General features: G+C 48.7%; 1 protein-coding gene and 1 long non-coding RNA gene across 2 annotated transcripts; both read left to right on the top strand.

Moving 5' to 3' along the window:
- The first annotated feature begins 8,340 nt into the window (after positions 1-8,340).
- On the top strand, positions 8,341-9,727 carry LOC139829885 (polyubiquitin). The gene has a single exon (XM_071823466.1). The coding sequence runs from the start codon at positions 8,376-8,378 to the stop codon at positions 9,519-9,521; it is 1,146 nt and encodes a 381-aa protein (XP_071679567.1). The 5' UTR covers positions 8,341-8,375; the 3' UTR covers positions 9,522-9,727.
- Positions 9,728-10,196: 469 nt separating this feature from the next.
- Positions 10,197-18,526, top strand: LOC139833269 (uncharacterized). Its single transcript, XR_011748688.1, has 3 exons — positions 10,197-10,508; positions 18,150-18,211; positions 18,306-18,526. It is a non-coding gene; the product is annotated as an uncharacterized lncRNA (long non-coding RNA).
- The last annotated feature ends 2,766 nt before the right edge of the window (positions 18,527-21,292 follow it).

Raw genomic sequence — 21,292 nt, 5'->3', positions numbered from 1 at the left:
ACTCTAGAGATCAATCATGCAAACCAAATTTTAACAAGCTCTATGTAGTTATTCATTAATGGGTACAAGGTACATGATGCAAGAGCTTAAACATGATCTATATGAGCACAAAAATTTCCAAGTATCAAATTATTCAAGACATTATACCATTTACCACATGCGGCATTTTCCGTTTCCAACCATATAACAATGAATGAAATAGTCCAACTTTCGCAATGAACATTAACGATAAAGCTAAGAACATATGTGTTCATACGAAACAACGGAGCGTGTCTCTCTCCCAAACAAAGAATGCTAGGATCCGATTTATTAAAACAAAAACAAAAACAAACAAACGCTCCAAGTAAAGCACATAAGATGTGACGGAATAAAAATATAGTTTCACTAGAGGTGACCTGATAAGTTGTCGATGAAGAAGGAATGCCTTGGGCATCCCCAAGCTTAGACGCTTGGGTCTTCTTAAAATATGCAGGGATGAACCACGGGGGCATCCCCAAGCTTAGACTTTTCACTCTTCTTGATCATATTGTATCATCCTCCTCTCTTGACCCTTGAAAACTTCCTCCACACCAAACTCAAAACAAACTCATTAGAGGGTCAGTGCATAATTCATATATTCAGAGGTGACATAATCATTCTTAACACTTCTGGACATTGCACAAAGCTACTGAAAGTTAATGGAACAAAGAAATCCATCAAACATAGCAAAACAGGCAATGCGAAATAAAAGGCAGAATCTGTCAAAACAGAATAGTTCGTAAATACGAATTTTAAAGAGGCACCAGACTTGCTCAGATGAAAATGTCCAAATTGAATGAAAGTTGCGTACATATATGAGGATCACGCACGTAAATTGGCAGATTTTTTTAAATTTCCTACAGAGACTACTTCTCAAATTCGTGACAGCAAGAAATCTGTTCCTCCGCAGTAATCCAAATCTAGTATTGACTTTACTATCAAAGACTTTACTTGGCACAACAATGCAATAAAATAAAGATAAGAAGAGGTTGCTACAGTAGTAACAACTTCCAAGACTTAAATATAAAATAAAGTGCAGAAGTAAAATAATGGGTTGTCTCCCATAAGCGCATTTCTTTAACGCCTTTCAGCTAGGCGCAGAAAGTGTGTATCAAGTATTGTCAAGAGATGAAGCATCAACAACATAACTTGTTCTAATAATAGAATCATAAGGTAACTTCATTATCTTTCTAGGGAAGTGTTCCATATCTTTCTTGAGAGGAAATTGATATTTAATATTACCTTCCTTCATATCAATGGTAGCACCAACAGTTCGAAGAAAAGGTCTTCCCAATATAATGGGACAAGATGCATTGCATTCAATATCCAAGACAACAAAATCAATGGGGACAAGGTTATTGTTAACCATAATACGAACATTATCAATCCTCCCCAAAGGTTTCTTTATAGCATTATCAGCAAGATTAACATCCAAATAACAATTTTTCAATGGTGGCAAGTCAAGCATATCATAGATTTTCTTAGGCATAACCGAAATACTTGCACCAAGATCACATAAAGCATTACAATCAAAATCATTGACCCTCATCTTAATGATGGGCTCCCAACCATCTTCTAACTTCCTAGTAATAGAAGTCTCAAGTTTTAGTTTCTCCTCTCTAGCTTTTATGAGAGCATTTGTAATATGTTTTGTAAAGGCCAAATTTATAGCACTAGCATTGGGACTTTTAGCAAGTTTTTGTAAGAACTTTATAACTTCAGAGATGTGACAATCATCAAAGTCTAAACCATTATGATCTACAGCAATGGGATCATTATCCCCAATATTTTGAAAAATTTCAGCAGTTTTATCAATTTCAGCAGTTTTAGCAGTTTCAGGCAATTTTGCACGCTTTGCACTAGGAGTAGTAACATTGCCAACACCAATTATTTTACCATTGATAGTAGGAGGTTTAGCAACATGTGAATCATTAACATTACTAGTGGTGGTAATAGTCCAAACTTTAGCTACATTATTCTCTTTAGCTAGTTTTTCGTTTTCTTCTCTTTCCCACCTAGCATGCATTTCGGCCATCAATCTAATATTCTCATTAATTCGAACTTGGATGACATTTGCTGTAGTAACAAGTTTATTATCAATGTCCTTATTAGGCATAACTTTCAATTTTAAAAGATCAACATCAGAGGCAAGACTATCAACCTTAGAAGCAAGAATATCAATTTTATCAAGCTTTTCCTCAACAGATTTGTTAAAAGCAGTTTGTGTACTAATAAATTATTTAAGCATGGCTTCAAGACCAGGGGGTACACTCCTATTATTGTTGTAAGAATTCCCATAAGAATTACCATAACTATTAATATTAGCAGAAGGATATGGCCTATAGTTGTTACCAGAATTATTCCTATAAGCATTGTTGTTGAAATTATTATTTTTAATGAAATTCACATCAACATGTTCTTTTTGGGCAACCAATGAAGCTAAAGGACCATTATTAGGATCAACATTAGATCTACCATTCACAAGCATTGACATAATAGCATCAATCTTATCACTCAAGGAGGAGGTTTCTTCAACAGAATTTACCTTCTTACCTTGTGGAGCTCTTTCCGTGTGCCATTCAGAGTAATTTATCATCATATCATCAAGAAGCTTTGTTGCCGCCCCCAAAGTAATGGACATAAAGGTACCTCCAGCAGCTGAATCCAATAGGTTCCGCGAAGAAAAATTCAGTCCTTGCAGCGTGTCTTGATCTCCCCGGCAACGGCGCCAGAAATTTAGCTTGATGATGCGTAAAGCACATGCCCGTTGGGAACCCCAAGTGGAAGGTGTGATGCGTACAGCAACAAGTTTCCCTCGGTAAGAAACCAAGGTTTATGGAACCAGTAGGAGTCAAGAAGCACGTTGAAGGTTGATGGCGGCGGAGTGTAGTGCGTCGCAACACCAGGGATTCCGACGCCAACGTGGAACCTGCACAACACAATCAAAGTACTTTGCCCCAACGTAACAGTGAGGTTGTCAATCTCACCGGCTTGCTGTAAACAAAGGATTAAACATATTGTGTGGAAGATGATGATTGTTTGCGAAGAACAGTAAAGAACAATTGCAGTAGATTGTATTTCAGATGTAAAGAATAGGACCGGGGTCCACAGTTCACTAGTGGTGTCTCTCCCATAAGATAAGCAGATGTTGGGTGAATAAATTACAGTTGGGCAATTGACAAATAAAGAAGGCATAACAATGCACATACATATATCATGATGAGTACTATGAGATTCAATCAGGGCATTACGACAAAGTACATAGACCGCTATCCAGCATGCATCTATGCCTAAAAAGTCCACTTTCAAAGTTATCATCCTAACCCCTTCGGTATTAAGTTGCAAACAACAGACAATTGCATTAAGTATGGTGCGTAATGTAATCAACAAAAATATCCTTAGACAAAGCATAGATTTTTTATCAATAGTGGCAACAGACATCCACAACCTTAGAACTTTCATCCTTTGTCCCAGATTTAATGGAGGCATGAACCCACTATCGAGCATAAATACCCCCTCTTGGAGTCACAAGTATCAACTTGGCCAGAGCCTCTACTAGCAACAGAGAGCATGCAAGAACATAAATAACATATATGATAGATTGATAATCAACTTGACATAGTATTCAATATTCATCGGATCCCAACAAACACAACATGTAGGATTACAAATAGATGATCTTGATCATGATAGGCAGCTCACAAGATCTAACATGATAGCACAATGAGGAGAAGACAACCATCTAGCTACTGCTATGGACCCATAGTCCAGGGGTGGACTACTCACACATCGATCCGGAGGCGATCATGGCGATGAAGAGACCTCCGGGAGATGATTCCCCTCTCCGGCAGGGTGCCGGAGGCGATCTCCTGAATCCCCCGAGATGGGATTGGCGGCGGCGGCGTCTCTGGAAGGTTTTCCGTATCGTGGCTCTCGGTACTGGGGGTTTCGCGACGAAGACTTTAAGTAGGCGGAAGGGCAGGTCAAGGGGCGTCACGAGGAGCCCACACAACAGGGCCGCGCGGCCAGGGCCCAGGCCGCGCCGCCCTGGTGTGTCGCCACCTCGTGGCCCCACTTCGTTTCCTCTTCGGACTTCTGGAAGCTTCGTGGAAAAATAGGCCCCTGGGCGTTGATTTCGTCCAATTTCGAGAATATTTCCTTACTAGGATTTCTGAAACCAAAAACAGCAGAAAACAGCAACTGGCTCTTCGGCATCTCGTCAATAGGTTAGTGCCGGAAAATGCATAATAATGACATATAATGTGTATAAAACATGTGAGTATCATCATAAAAGTAGCATGGAACATCAGAAATTATAGATACGTTTGAGACGTATCACGTACACTGTCACCATCACACCGTGGAGAGTGACTCCGGAGTTCATATTAAAGTAACCTCTAGAGTGCATAATTGACAAGGGTAACATCTACATATTCAACTAGATTACAAAGCTCATGATCACATAAAGATCACACCATGGGAGAGAGAGATGAACCACATAGCTACCGGTAGAGCCCTCAGCCTCGGGGGAGAACTACTCCCTCCTCATCATGGGAGTCGGCAGTGGCGATGAAGATGACGGTGGTGTCGATGGAGATGACTCCGGGGCAATTCCCCGTCCCGGCAGGGTGACGGAATAGAGACTTCTGTCCCCCGAAACTTGTCGTCGATGGCGGCGGCGCTGCGGAACTCTTCATGGAATATGATTGGATTCTTTAGGGTTTTCACGTCTAGGGCAATATATAGGCAAAGGGGCGGCGTCGGTGGAGTCCCGAGGGGCCCACCCCACCTGGCGGCGCGGCAGAAGGTGGGGCCGCGCCACCCTATGAGGTGGCCAGCTCGTGGCCCCCCTTCGTCTCTCCTTCGGACTCCGTGAAGCTTATGGAAAATAGGGACGTGGCCTTTTGTTTCGCGCAATTCCGAGAATATTCACAGAAGTAATTTTCTGGAACCAAAAACAGCAGAAAACAGGAACTGACACTTCGACATCTTGTTAATAGGTTAGTCCCAGAAAATGCATAAAAATGATATAAAGTGTATATAAAACATGTAGCAATTGGTATAATATCAGCATGGAACATCAGAAATTATAGATACGTTGGAGACGTATCAATGGGGCACACAGGATGCGGGCCCGGTAATGGGTACAGTTCCTTTTAAAATATTTTATCTGAGAAATGTCCGAATCTAATAAATTTTAGACCTTAATTTCAAATAAAAATGCTTAGATTAAAAATAGTTCAGATTTTGAAATGCTAAGAGCATCTCCAGTCGCGTCCCCCAAACCGTCCCCCAAACCGCGCCGGATTGAGCGTTTGGGGGACGTGTTTTGTTCGTGCCGCCTTTGGGGGACGTCGCTCCCCAGTCGCGTCCCCCAAACGCCGCCCCCAAATGAATATTGGTGCACGAAAATAAATGTTTTCATTCAATTTTGATTATATATTACAAAGTTTGAATGAAAATGGCTAGATTTCATCTAAACCTAGACTACTGACCGCCCGGCGGTGCGTTCGACGGCCCCGCCCCATCGTCGCCTCCCCTACGCCGCAGCTCCTGCTGCGCGCGCCTCCTCTCGTTGCGTTCGGCGGTGGCCAGACGGTGCCGCTCCCGCCGCGCGTCCTCCTCCGCCCTCCCCTGCTGGGCCACCTGGAGGGAGAGCTCGACGGCGCGACGAATCTGCGCCTCTTCGCGGGCACGGGCGTCGTCCTGGAGCTTCTTCTCCGACTCGAAGGACTCGACGAGCGCGCGTTGTTGATCGGCCGTCTCGTCCGGGTGCGGCCCATCGTCGTCGGACCACTCGAACTCGTCGTCGTCGTCGTCCTCCACCTCGGTCTCCTCCGCCTCGGCCTCCTCCTCCTCCATTGGCGCCTCCTCCTCCACATCTGTTGGTGCCTCCATCATCGCCGCCGCCAACACGGCGTCCTCCGCTGCCAACTCGTCCGCCCGCCTCCCCCATAACGCCCTCAGCGCCGCCTCCCGCTGATGACGCTCCTCCGTCGCCAGCTACTGCTGGCGCTCGATCGACTCCCGCCGCCAGCGCTCTATCGACTCCCGCCGTTCACGGTACAGCGCCTCCCGCTCACCGCGCTGGCGCTGGCGCTCGTCAGCCCACCGCTGCTCCATCTCCGCCCGCACGGCACCGTCGCGCCTCTGTCTCGTCGAGGCGTCGGACGCCGCAACGGTGGCGTCTGCTGCTGCTCTGCCACGCAGCTGCCGCCGCGGCTCGCCGGCCGGCGGGGCCATGGGCGCGTAACGCCGCCAGATCGCCTCTGCGCCGCCTCCCCGCTGGCGGCGGGCACCTGCTTCTTGCATCGCCTCCCGCCGGCTGGCCGACGGTGTGCACGCCATCGCTCTTCCGGGCCGCTGCCGAGGGTCGGTGTCGACCTGCGTTTCCGGACCGTGCAAGTGGAGGGGACGGCGGTGGAGGGAAGTGGCCGCGCCGGGGCGGTTCGCCATTGCTCTCGGTGGTGGAGGAGACGGCGGTGGAGCGACGAGGGTCGTGTTTGTTGCCGGCGGGGTGTGGTGGCTACCGTTGAGCCGGGAGACCTTTTATAGACGCCGACGTCGGGAAGAAAGCGCGGGAACAAAGTAGAAGAGGCGGGAAGATCGCGCGGGAACGGGGCGGTGGCGTGCGAACGCCGGCGACGCGTGGAGGCTGCGCAGCACCGACGAGACGTCTCGCCTGCCCCTCCATCGCCATTAAGGCAAAGATGCCGCCGTGTGTCACTGCGCGCGAATAACTTCCATCGTGAGGTAGGCGACGGTTAGGTTAAAATTAACTGTGCCGCTGACGGGTCGGCCCCGCCACTCCCCGCCTCGCTTTTCGTTGTGTCCGGCGTCCCCGGTGCGTCCCCTGTGGGACGGGGACGGGCTCGGGGCGCCGGACACCGTATGGGGGCGCGCCGGATAAAAATGGGCTTTAGGGGACGCGGCTGGAACGGTTTTTTTTGTTCGGCGCGTCCTAAATCCCTTTGGGGGACGCGGCTGAAGATGCTCTAAATTATAAAAATATGTAAACACCTGGCTAGGAATAGGTTTGACCGACTAGGAACGCGCACGGCGCACCGGACCGGACCGCGCTGAACGGTGTCTCGGCTGGCCCTTTCCGCAACCGCCTCTCTCCTACCCGCGCCCGCCGTCGTCACCGGTGCCGTAGGCTCGCGGGACTCTTCTTCCCCACCCTCTCCCCCAGCCGCCTATAAATTACCGCCCCCTCTCGTTTCCTCTCCTCACAAATCCAATCCAGTCCCTTCTCCGATCTTGCAGAAGAAGAATCTCCCACCCGATCAAAGCGAAGCCTCTCTCGTCCCACTTTCAAGGTACGGGAGTCCCCGATCCCTCCTCCTGTTCCGCGGTCCATGGTATTAGTATCGTAGATCGATAATCGTTGGTTCCGGTGAATCGCTCGATTGCTAGTTGTTTCGATTAGATCTGCGGGCGGTGGTGTTCTTATGTTGATCGAAAATTCCTGTTTATTCGGCTCTGGTTCTCCGTAAAATCTAGTAGGTCTGCCGATTTGAGGTCCGATCGATGTTGATTCGGTTCATCTGTCTACTATAGTTGTAGCTGCAGCCAAATATTCGTAGTATTCCCGTTGATTCCTCATCTATGTAGCGCCCAGGCTCCGATCAAATTGGGGGTACGCCCGGAGTTTACTGCTGGGCCTCGTAGTTGCTCGTAGGGTCCGTAGTTGTGCATTGATTCTGCTCTGAAAATCATCTGGATTTGATGATATTATTCTTGATCCATGCCTTGCATCTTCTTCTTTCTCAGAAAAGCTTCTGTTCGACTAGCTGTTCCCGTAACTCTTATTTCAAAAATTCGTCAAAGGCATGAGCATATAACTGGTAGAAGTTGTTCCCGATCTTTGTGGCGCAAACGCTGTGTGTTAGTATGTTGAAAACTATGCCTGATCTGTGTCTGGACAAACCAGAATTTACTTTCTTAGTCTCTGAACCTCATATATTTGGTTGTAAGATCTGTATAGTTGTGCATCGATCAACTCTGAAAATTCTGTGGCTAACTCAGGAAGTTCTGTGGGTTTGATGATATTATCGTTGATTCATCTAGTCTCTTGGTGCCTACTAGAGCATATAACAGCTCTAACTTTGATCTGCTCTAACATGGTTAAGCTTAGTAGTTTGCTCATCTTTCTGTTGAGATTTTTTTTGGTGATTAATAGATTTTTCTCAGCTCTCTTCTACAGCTTGAACTTTGATCTGCTATAGCATGGTTAACCTGAGTAGTTTTTCGTCTTTCTGTTAACATGCTCCGACATTTCGGCGCTCTTGTATCGCGCCCTGCTTCTGCTTATTTCCCTTTACTGTGCCTTACTCTGGTCTACTTTGCATTTACAGATGCAGATCTTTGTGAAGACCCTCACTGGCAAGACCATCACCCTCGAGGTGGAGTCCTCTGACACCATCGACAACGTCAAGGCAAAAATCCAGGACAAGGAGGGCATCCCTCCGGACCAGCAGCGCCTCATCTTTGCTGGGAAGCAGCTTGAGGACGGCCGTACCCTCGCTGACTACAACATCCAGAAGGAGTCCACCCTCCACCTGGTGCTCCGCCTGCGCGGTGGTATGCAGATCTTCGTCAAGACCCTCACCGGCAAGACCATCACGCTCGAGGTTGAGTCCTCAGACACCATCGACAATGTCAAGGCAAAGATCCAGGACAAGGAGGGTATCCCTCCGGACCAGCAGCGCCTCATCTTTGCTGGCAAGCAGCTGGAGGATGGCCGCACCCTCGCTGACTACAACATCCAGAAGGAGTCCACCCTCCACCTGGTGCTCCGCCTGCGTGGTGGCATGCAGATCTTCGTCAAGACCCTCACCGGCAAGACCATCACGCTCGAGGTGGAGTCCTCCGACACCATTGACAACGTGAAGGCGAAGATCCAGGACAAGGAGGGCATCCCACCGGACCAGCAGCGCCTCATCTTTGCTGGCAAGCAGCTCGAGGATGGCCGTACCCTCGCTGACTACAACATCCAGAAGGAGTCCACCCTCCACCTGGTGCTCAGGCTCCGTGGTGGTATGCAGATCTTTGTGAAGACCCTCACTGGCAAGACCATCACCCTGGAGGTGGAGTCTTCGGACACCATCGATAATGTGAAGGCGAAGATCCAGGACAAGGAGGGTATCCCCCCGGACCAGCAGCGCCTCATCTTTGCTGGCAAGCAGCTGGAGGATGGCCGCACTCTGGCGGACTACAACATCCAGAAGGAGTCCACCCTCCACCTTGTCCTCCGCCTCCGTGGAGGCATGCAGATCTTCGTCAAGACCCTCACTGGCAAGACCATCACTCTGGAGGTTGAGTCCTCCGACACCATTGACAATGTCAAGGCCAAGATCCAGGACAAGGAGGGCATCCCTCCGGACCAGCAGCGTCTGATCTTTGCTGGGAAGCAGCTGGAGGATGGCCGTACCCTGGCGGACTACAACATCCAGAAGGAGTCCACCCTTCACTTGGTGCTCCGGCTCCGTGGAGGCCAGTAAGGAGCTTAAGGAGCTTCTTCACAATTCTGGTGTCTTTGGTTTGCTCCACCGGAGCTGTCGTTGTGTTCTGATACTGTCTGGTCGTGTATCTCTTCCTGCCGTTTTGTTGTCTGTGTGTTGTTACCTGGGTCTACAGACTTCTGCTGTGATGCAGTAACTTTGGATGAATCGTGTTGAATGAATAATTGAACCGAGAATTTGTGTCAGTTATGTTGTGTTTGCGTATCTCGTTGCTGTTTTGTCGTCGTTGTACATAGTTCTGTATTCCTGTACATAGTCCATTTTTCGTCCTTGAACTTTCTCAAAAGTTCATTTTTCGTCCTAAATGTTTTTTTAGGTACAAAAGAAACCTTCAACTTTGTTAATCGTTCAAACAGACGGTTTTACTGATTTTTGTGGCTTATAAGAAAAACATGACAGAAAGGAAAACAAACCAGACCAGTGCCAACGCAGACCAAAAAAAGAGGAAGACTGAATCAGGTGGAAGCGACACTAGAAGCCCTAGCAGCGCCGCGCACGCCGCCGCTTGCAAACTACACGTCTTGCTACACCTGCTCACCTGAAAGAAGATTAGGAGCATGGCAAGAGATTGAATTGTCTTCTTCGGCAACGTGTGCAGATTGGTACGTACGAAACTCTTCACATCTTGTATGGGTCTCAGCTGCAAGTCACGATGGCAATTTTATCCACGGATCCGGGTATCCACGGATATTCGACCCGCCGGGCACGGGTATGGAGGGTTGATTGTGTCCATGGATTTCATGGGACGGATATCCGATAATTCATGGAGCGGGCACGGACAGAGCTTTTGATCCATGGATATTCGATGGATATCCAACTGACATGTAGGACTTGTCACTTCAGTAGCATCGGTGTGTGTCTTTAGTGCTAGCGGGAGATTAATTAGTGCACATCGTAGTCGACTTGCAGAAAAAATAGCATAAGCTCTTATGTGTATGCAATCATGGTCTCGAGCGGTCATGTTAGGTAATTCATTTCCACATTCCCGCTATGTGCATGTGAAATCTAAGTTCTTTATATTTTTTGAAATTGTATTAGTGTTATCACCAGAATTTGACCGAGTCAGAAGTGGGCCGCGATCAAGATGGGTTTGAAGAATATACATGGAAGAAATACGTGAATCGGCCTTGTGTACCAAGTTTGGGCTAATTGCCCGTGTATCTGTACCATAGTAGGATACGTGTCTGTTAGGAGTTAGAGTTTTACCTGTGCACGGTTAGGTGCACGCTTGAGTTAGAAAGTCCCCTGGACTATAAATATGTATCTAGGGTTTATGAAATAAACAACAACCAACGTTCAACACAAACAAATCTCGGCGCATCGCCAACTCCTTCGTCTCGAGGGTTTCTCCGGTAAGCACCATGCTGCCTAGATCGCATCTTGCGATCTAGGCAGCACGAGCCTACCTACGTTGTTCATGCGTTGCTCGTGCTGAAGCCTTTTTGATGGCGAGCAACGTAGTTATCTTAGATGTGTTAGGGTTAGCATTGTTCTTCGTATCATATGCTGTCGTAGTGCAACCCTTATACATCTAGCCGCCCTTACACCTATCTCAGGTGTAGGGGCGGCACCCCGCTTGATCATAGTTTAGTAGATCCGATCCGTTACGGTTGCTCCTTGTTTGTCAAGGATTAGTTTAACATCCGCAATAGTTAGGCCTTACAAAGGGTTGGAGGATCCAGCGGCGTGTAGGGTGTAGTTTGCTAGCCCTAGACAGGATGTTCCGAGGATCAACCTCGTGTTGGTTTTTAGGCCCTGTCTAGGATCGGCTTACGATCACCGTACGCGAGCGCGAGGCCCAATCGTGAGTAGGATGATCCGATTATGCGGTGAAAACCCTAAATCGTCGTAGATCGCTTTAACTTTATTTTGATCAAGCAGGGCCACCATATATTCGGACACCTTGTACGAATCATGGGTGGATCGGCTCCTTGAGCCGATTCACAGGATAACCTGAGAGCCGATCGAGGCTCGTATTTAATGTTTACGTGTATGCCATGCAGGAAACTAAGCGAGGCATCATCCAACACCTTCCTGACCAGGTATAGGTCAGGTGGCACGCCCTTGCGACAGCATCGGACGTGTGACCAGAAGGCTTTGCGGGCCGTCGCTCTGAGGGACTGGGGCCAGCCGCAGCCCTAGTTGTTCCCGGCTCTACGGTGTTGCCAGTCGCTGCCCGCCGGTGGGTTTCTGACCGCAACACATTCTGGCACGCCCGGTGGGACCATCTTCGACATCCACCGCATCGCCATCTACATCCGAGATGGCGGAAAGCACTCCGGTCAAATACGAGGATCTGACTGACGAGCTCAAGAAGAAGCATGACGAGATCAAGGCGGTCCTCGAAGCCGAACTCATCGGCTCTTTCCATAGAACCCGCTCCCATGGCGTCAGGTGGAAGGGGTTCTCACCTAAAGGCGCACTCGATGGAGTGGACCTGTCCGCCCCGTCAGAAGAACGCACCAGGTCGCTGCGTCAGGAGATCAACTACATGGTGGCTCATTCGCTGCACCGCCACTCTGAGAGCCTGGTGAACACTTTGGAGCGTGTCGCTCTGCGCGTGATCCAGGAAATCATGAGCCACCAGTACTCCCCGTCAGGACCAGCTCTGGGGACTTACAAAGGAGAGATGCCACTCCAGTCCCATCCTCCGCTGCCGTTCGCATGGGCAGCACCAGAAGTGCCGAACTCATCGGCATACGTCGTCTACAAGATTGGTGGTGATCCTAGTGACTACCAATTCCTACCTGAGGCGCCCAAGGAGATCCCGCACGGATACGCGTGCGCATACGTACCAGACGGCAGCACCTGGGCACTCTCGAACCAGGCTGCGACAGCAGGGGCCTCTGGAACAGCAGGAGGAACGTCGGGAGCAGATCTTGAGAAGCAAACGTGGCTAGCTAAGTACGCCACTCCGACAAACCTCCAGAGCCCAGCTCCTGCAGTTGGCTCAGAACTGGAAAAGCAAGCATGGCTGGTTAAGTATGCCACCCCGGCGAATCTTCAAGGTTCGTCACCTTCAGCCATCACCGCGGATCAGATTTGTACAATTCTGAAAGATCAGTTCGGTATGATACCGAAAAGGAAGACGTTCGGCTACACCAAGCCGTACCCTAACGAGTACGAATTGATCCCGCTACCACCCAAATATCGGCTCCCGGACTTCACAAAGTTTAGTGGATCAGATGGTTCCAGCTCCATCGAGCATGTGAGCCGATATTTGGCACAGCTGGGCACGATCTCAGCATCAGACGAGCTGCGTGTGAGGTTCTTCGCACAGTCCCTCACAGGATCGGCTTTCGGGTGGTACACATCGCTGCCACCGAACTCCATCCGGACTTGGAAGCAGTTGGAAGAGCAGTTCCATGAGCAGTATCACTCAGAGGCTTCCGAGGCTGGCATTGCCGATCTAGCACAAGTACGACAGAAGCGCGGGGAAACAGTGTCAGAATACATCCAGCGCTTCAGGACCATTAGGAACCGATGCTATTCGGTTCACGTAAGTGAAAAAGAAGCAGTCGAGTTGGCGGTGGTGGGTCTCTCATCATCGATCAAGGACGTGGCCTCCCAAGCAGACTACCCTTCATTGGCGCACATGGTGCAGAAGCTGTCAGCATATGAACAGCGCCACCCAGATGTTTACCAGGACAAATTTAAACGTGCGGTGGTCCTGGTTGAGGCAGACGAGGATGAAGGTGCTGCGGGAGATCGAGAGGTAGCAGTGGCTGAGTGGAATCGAGCGGCAGGCCCCGTGTCCTGCAAATGGGTTAAGCCACAAGGCCCTCCAAAGGGGTTCGACTTCGACGTGACCAAAACTGAGCAGATTTTCGATCTCTTACTCACGGAGAAGCATATAAAGGTACTCGAAGGCCACAAAATCCCTACGGTGCAGGAGCTGAACGGAAATCCATACTGCAAGTGGCATAACACGTTCACCCACACCACTAACGACTGCAGGGTGTGGCGTCAGCAGATCCAAATGGCGATAGAGAAAGGGCGATTAATTTTCAACCAGTACGCCATGAAGGTCGACACACACCCCTTCCCCGCCGTCAACATGGTGGAGTATTCTTGCCATGGAGGGTGCCAGCCAGATTTCTCGTGCAATATCAACATGGTAGGACTTGGGCACCACTCTGATAAGGACGGAGATAAGGGCAGCTGCTCTCACAGCAAAGACACAGAGGAAGCCGCTCCACGCGATCGGCTCCGCCACGACGGCAAGCGCTACGTCACAGAGGGAGAAGTGAGGAACGTAAGATATCAGCGACCTCTCTCTGATCACCTCCTCAACAAGTATGTGGGTCAATATGACCAGTGCCGACGGTACAACGACGATGATGAAAAGGATCGTCTGGCTAGGGACGACAGGAGACGTCGTCGGCATGATCGCGACGAGGAGCGATATGAGCGCCACGCCGAGGAAAGGTCAAGGGAGCAAGACGACGAGGATAGGCACTGGGACTGCCCCTTCTTCAGACACTGCTGGGACTCAGGAATGAGCCGATTGCCTACAATCGGCAACTGCCCAGAATGCAAACAGAAGAAGAAGGATGCAGCCAACGTATCTGTGTTCAAACGTCTAGGGCCTCTCCCGCCTCGGAACAAGCATGCTGAGTCCGCTCGGGTGGAAGATCTCGAGGAACTAGAGTACGATGATGAAGAAGACAAGTATCATCGGCCAAGGTGGTGCCCTGATGGGCTCAGCCGTTCCCAGAAGCGAAGGGTTCAGCGTCTACGTGGGTTGGAAGAAGCTGAAAGGTTATATCTGCACACGTTGAGGAAGGCACGGCCTGATCTGGCCGCCAAAATTCAGCGAACCCTGGACGAAGAAGGTCGGCCACAAAGAAAAGAGTGGCGCCCCAGACAAAGGAAAGCCGATGATGAAACATCGGCTGGCACAAACATGGTCTTCATCCTTCCAACGGAGTTTAGCGCTCCAGGATTATACGAAGCACCTGTGGCACAACTAGACTGCGGCCCACGGCCGGTCATCTTTGAGAAGCCACGAGAAAGAAGTTATAGGCATCTGAAAACCCTGTACTTGCGAGGATACATCAATGGGCAGCCTGTCAACAAGATGTTGGTGGACACCGGAGCGGCAGTTAACATTATGCCATACTCCATGCTACGTCGGTTGGGACGCTCCAGCTCGGATTTGATCAAGACCAATGTAACACTGAGCGATTTCAACGGCCAAGCATCTGACGCACAAGGCGTTCTGAATGTGGATCTGACTATAGGAAGGAAAACCATCCCCACGACGTTCTTTATTGTCGACAGCAAGAGCACCTATGCTGTCCTACTAGGGAGGGATTGGATCCACGCCAACTGTTGCATTCCATCCACGATGCACCAATGCCTAATACAGTGGGATGGAGATGAAGTAGAAGTCGTCCACGCAGATGATTCAGCCGAGATTTCAACGGCCGGCATGGACGTTTGGGAGACATCAGGCCAAGAGCCACTCTCAGGCATCAATTTGGACGACTGCGAGCGCATCGACGTGACAAATAAAGGGGTTAGGCTGGTTTTATCCACCGGCCTGACCGTGTAACAAAAGCAACATCGATGGACAAAGGTGGCGATGCCGATTCAAGTGATCGGCCCCAAGGATTTATGGAGGAACATTACAAAACCTTCATCGAACAAGCAACGTGGAGGCCGATTCCGGCAATCGGCCAAAATTATCCTCACCGTCCATTCTGCCTGGGTTCAACGTTTGGTCAAACGGAGCCGATACCATCAAATCCCTTGAAAGAATCGGCTCGGGGGGGCACCCAGGTGGATAAAACACGAGGATATGCAGTAGAAGCGTCTTACAAATGCCCAGCAGCCTAAGATATCCTTTGATGATGGGTATTGAAGTATGGGGGCCGATACATAAATCGGCCGTAAAAAATTCAAATTTTTTTTAAGCACAGCCGATGCAGCAGACATCGACTTAAGGATATAAAGCCGAGGTATAACTGTTATAATCAGAGGGTTGATGGAGCAGGAAGTGGGCCACGAAGAGAGACTCTAATGGAAGAACTCCTCAATGGAGTGGTTTAACGGCTCAGATCCTCTCTTCAACAACAATGCCAAGAGCAGCATGGATGTGCAGATCAGGCTAAGGGTGGGTTGCATCAGATCCACCGAAGGAAAGGAGCCAATCTGACCAGCAAGGCGCAAGGAGTAGACTGAAGAAGCTCGGGGGGCAGTTCACCTTGAAGGTTCTCTGCTCTGGGGGCCGATTTTGTTGATTCATTACCATTCTCGCCTTGACTGAGACTCGGGGGGCAGCTGGCCTGGTGGATGCTCTGTTTTTGAAAGCCGATTGGGTGGCCATCGGCTAGTCCTGCGCCGCGATTTTCGTCAAGGGTGGTGATCCGGCGGAACTTAAATTCATTGTTCGAAAGGACGAAGGATAGTTCATGAAGGCTTGATGCGCTGACATCGGCTTTTTGAGTTTTGACCAAGATTGCAGTCACCCCGTGGTCGAAGAGAGGAAGGGCGGATTATGAGAGACCGATGCGTTGCCATCGGCTCATTGAGAATCGGTTTAAAAGAAATCGGCAAAGTCAAATTGAGGAAACTTCTTCATTAATGAACATGATTTCTTACAAAGAAAGAGCCGATTGCTCAAAGAAGGAAGAACAAAAGAAGGGTCTATTGACCAATCTACTACTGCTATGCCTACACTAGTAGATCCTAATCTACGGGCCATCGCTGCCCTCGTCGTCTTCCTCGGAACTCTCATCGGCACTGCTGCCGATGGGCTCCTCGTCGCTACTCCCGTAGCCCTCTACGGGAGCTTCATCCCCGTCTTCATCGTCGTTGCTGTCGTCGTCCCACCACATGCGGAGGCGTTTCGCCGGCGGGTAGCCCTCGAGGGAGTCGTCGTCGTCGTCGTCGTCTTCCTCTTCCTCTTCTTCAGAGGAGGGGCAGCCGTCCCAGGGGAACCGGTCGTCCTCGCTTTCCGACTCCAGTTCCCCGTCGGCGAGGAACTGAAGATCTTCATCCCCGCTGGTCAGGGACTGGTCGTCTTCGGACCAGATGGAGGAGGCGTGGTCTTCCAGGTCCCATTCTTCTGGGGCGCGGATGTCCGGCGGCGTCTCGCGGGAGGAGGAGGACCCATAGGAAAGGCCGGAAGAGGATGAGGAGGAAGAAGACATGGTGGCGCAGGAGGGTTTTTCGGGGTGCTAATGCGAAGGGGATGAAGAAGTAAACTGTGTAAAACGGTTAAATAAAGGGGATATCGGGGAGATTCAATGCCACAGCAGTTCCCGAGGAAGTGGTGCCCAGCAGAAAAATTTCGCAGGCCACGTGGAGAAGTGGAAGGGGCAAGGCATCATAATGAAGGATTCTGCGGCGGTTTCTGCTCTACCACGACATGACCCGACGAAAGAAAGCATAATGATTTTGGAAATGTCATTTCCAAAACCAGGGGGGCATGTGTTATCACCAGAATTTGACCGAGTCAGAAGTGGGCCGCGATCAAGATGGGTTTGAAGAATATACATGGAAGAAATACGTGAATCGGCCTTGTGTACCAAGTTTGGGCTAATTGCCCGTGTATCTGTATCATAGTAGGATACGTGTCTGTTAGGAGTTAGAGTTTTACCCGTGCACGGTTAGGTGCACGCTTGAGTTAGAAAGTCCCCTGGACTATAAATATGTATCTAGGGTTTATGAAATAAACAACAACCAACGTTCAACACAAACAAATCTCGGCGCATCGCCAACTCCTTCGTCTCGAGGGTTTCTCCGGTAAGCACCATGCTGCCTAGATCGCATCTTGCGATCTAGGCAGCACGAGCCTACCTACGTTGTTCATGCGTTGCTCGTGCTGAAGCCTTTTTGATGGCGAGCAACGTAGTTATCTTAGATGTGTTAGGGTTAGCATTGTTCTTCGTATCATATGCTGTCGTAGTGCAACCCTTATACATCTAGCCGCCCTTACACCTATCTCAGGTGTAGGGGCGGCACCCCGCTTGATCATAGTTTAGTAGATCCGATCCGTTACGGTTGCTCCTTGTTTGTCAAGGATTAGTTTAACATCCGCAATAGTTAAGCCTTACAAAGGGTTGGAGGATCCAGCGGCGTGTAGGGTGTAGTTTGCTAGCCCTAGACAGGATGTTCCGGGGATCAACCTCGTGTTGGTTTTTAGGCCCTGTCTAGGATCGGCTTACGATCACCGTACGCGAGCGCGAGGCCCAATCGTGAGTAGGATGATCCGATTATGCGGTGAAAACCCTAAATCGTCGTAGATCGCTTTAACTTTATTTTGATCAAGCAGGGCCACCATATATTCGGACACCTTGTACGAATCATGGGTGGATCGGCTCCTTGAGCCGATTCACAGGATAACCTGAGAGCCGATCGAGGCTCGTATTTAATGTTTACGTGTATGCCATGCAGGAAACTAAGCGAGGCATCATCCAACACCTTCCTGACCAGGTATAGGTCAGGTGGCACGCCCTTGCGACAGCATCGGACGTGTGACCAGAAGGCTTTGCAGGCCGTCGCTCTGAGGGACTGGGGCCAGCCGCAGCCCTAGTTGTTCCCGGCTCTACGGTGTTGCCAGTCGCTGCCCGCCGGTGGGTTTCTGATCGCAACAATTAGGTGAGATTCATGGTGATCTCCTTGCTGTCCAGAATGTTCTTGAAGATGAACAAGAAGAAATGGTACTATCCAAAAAGCTCTTATTTACTTGCTTTAATTATTTATTCTTTTGATGATTTTTCAATTGTTAAGCTTTAGTGCTTTTTTCAATTATAGGATTCCAATGAATCCATTGTCACTGAAGAATGAATGAATAAGGCTATAATGATCCAAGATTCAACTCAACCTTTCTACTATCTTTTGCTATATAGCTTTAACGCATTAGATGTTGTATTGGAATCTTGAAATAAAAAGCATTGTCTATATATGTTCCGTGAGATTGAAATGAGACATCTATTGTATGGTGTGGTTATGTGAGATTAAACATATTATAAGTACTATGTGATTGATATATTGTTGCTTTGATATTTCTATGAATTGTCGACATAATTATGGCTGAAATGCTACTGAAATAATGTCAACATGCTGCCAAAATATTCATGTTAGCTTATTATTGATGAAATGCAAGTGAAATATTGCTGAAATAGTACTCAGATTTTATGGGCATGGATATCCGGGTATCCAGCGGATTTGGATTTGGGGCGACATCCATGCCCATGGATACTTTCGTGGGCGGGGCAGAGCGAGGCCGATGGATTTGGGCATGGATCTGGTTTTCCTATATCCGTCCAAACCCGCTCCATTGCCATCCTTAGCTGCAAGTAGATAGAGTTTTATTAGTTGGATCTTGTACGTGCTTGATAAAACAACCAAGTAACACTACCGGAGAGCTCCAGTCTGCCAGCCGTCGGCATAGCAAAGGTGCCGACGGTGACCGTCGGCGTAGCATCGTCGGCATAGTTCTGATCGGGGACTGCCCGATCACCGTCGGCACAGATTGTTGTGCCGACGGTATAACCGTCGGCATAGTATTTCAAAATTTTCAATTTTTTTTGAAAAATGATTCAAATTATGTTTTTTTTAAAATATTTTTTTTCCAATTTTCTTCTTTATTCTTTTTTACTTGTTAATCTTTCACAATCACACTTACACTTAGTACACCTAAATATTAGGTTAAATTGCACTTGTAGTCAAACATCCCAGTTGGTCACCCATCCTCACACTACTCCCACCCCAGCACGATTAACTTCTTGGTTCTCTTCGGATGAGCTTCCATGAAAGAAATGACGCCCTTGTTGTTAATACTACCATATCAATCATATTAACCCTTTGACCGTGCTGCCACATCTCTATATTTTTGAATTCTAAACAATTATTTAAGTAAACAACAATGAATATATATAAATAATAATAATATATAATTTGAAAAACAATTAAATAATTTCATTTTTATCTTTTTATTTAATATGGAATAATTAATATCAGTAAATACGAATTTGGCAAATAATATGTCTAAATTGATCAGAAAAATGAGAGGAATACAAATATGACATCCATATCATATTTTGAACCTACAATTTAATTTACCCAAAAATCATGAGCAATAGATCAAGTACCTCTAGTTTAAATCTGGTTGATTTTATCGAAAATGAGGTGGGAAACGGCCTCGGCATGGCATAGTTTCCCGAAACGAGGTCATATTTGGCACGTGTGTGGGCCCTAGGATGGGAAGCAAGACCTCGGACGCGGATTTCTAATCCGGCCCACGGGCAACCATCTTTTCATTTTTAGCGTGCCCAAACGGTTTTTATTTGTGAAGCAGCTACATGAGGCGCATTTTAATATGACGTGAAACCTCCGTGCGATGATAGTAGACCACCTACGTACCACCTATCACATGGCATGTGCATGCATTAGCTTTTTGGAAACCCATGCGGCTTCCGGCGGTGTCCCGCCGAATCCGCTGAAAACTGACCGGATTTGAACTAGGGCTCAACTATCCGTCACTCCAGAAATTTCGGAAAAAATGTTTTTAGTTCTACGACGCATCATTATATGTGCTAATTTTTGTTCGTTTAGTTTTTTCGCGAATGGGTGCACCCGCACGCCCGGTACGGCGATACCGCATGTCCTGGGGGGGGGGGCCTGTTTTGGCCAGATGGCAATTTGAACGAAGTCAAAAAATCCCACGGAGCCGCGTGGTGTCATTTTATATGTCATAGTAACTATTCCGTTTGTCAAAACTGGGATGTGGCAATTATTTTGGGAAACCCTTCACGAAAAGAGCTATCACGTCCGGGGTTCTATGGATTTCAGGAGAAATGAGGTGGGAAACGACCTCGGCATGGCAAAATTTGCCGAAACGAGGTCATATTTGGCACGTGTGTGAGCCCTAGGATGGTAAGCAATACCCCAGACGTGGATTTCTAATCCGACCCATGAGCGACCATTTTTCATTTTTGGCGTGTGTGAAAGCTATGAAACCTCGAACATTATAGATCATTTCTAAGAAAATTTATTTAGGTATTCGAAATATTCCATTTTTGATATTTTTCTATGATAGATCTTGTTTTTCTGCAAAATTTGATATATTATACTTATTTTTCTCAGTTAGAATGATTTAGTTATGCTTTTTTGAAGACTGTCATGGAGAAATAGGAAAAAGCTATGCCGACGGTTAAACCGTCGGCACAGGTCTGTAGTGGAAAAAAAAGGAAAAAAATGTTGTGCCGACGGCCAGACTGGTCCTGTGCCGACGGCCAGAACTGACCGTCGGCACATCCAGCCTGTACCGACGGCCAATTTAGCGCCGACGGTCATCCTCGTCGCCGCGCTCCGGAGGCTACTGTGCCGACGGCCCCGACATTTGGCCGTCGGCACATCGCCTGGCCGTCGGCGTACGGCAATTCTCCCGTAGTGTAATGTTGTGCAGGGCATCGTCCTCTCTCTGAGTTCAGACTTGGATGAGCTGCGCACTGACGTAAGTACAGCGCGCACCGCCGGCTACCCGCAACGGCAAGTAGTCTAGCACATTGTAAGCCGTTGCCGAGCCTGATAGTGTCGATCGCGACTTCAACGAGCCTGGTCGCCCAAGACCTGGCGCGGAGGACGAGGCCCGACATAGCGGATTGGGGGTGGTGGAGGTGCGGAGCGGAACCACCCAGCGTTCTAGCATGGGGGCAAACGAGCTGCCCACCGTGGCATGCCGCCGCCAACCGCAACGACCACCATGCCGCCGCCGATCGCGCCGCCGATCAATATTT

The sequence above is a fragment of the Lolium perenne genome, chromosome 7 (assembly GCF_019359855.2).
Source record: "Lolium perenne isolate Kyuss_39 chromosome 7, Kyuss_2.0, whole genome shotgun sequence".
In the NCBI taxonomy this organism is placed as follows: Eukaryota; Viridiplantae; Streptophyta; class Magnoliopsida; order Poales; family Poaceae; genus Lolium; species Lolium perenne.
The sequence above is the reverse complement of the archived record's forward strand: the minus strand, read 5'-3'. Positions and strand labels throughout refer to the sequence as shown.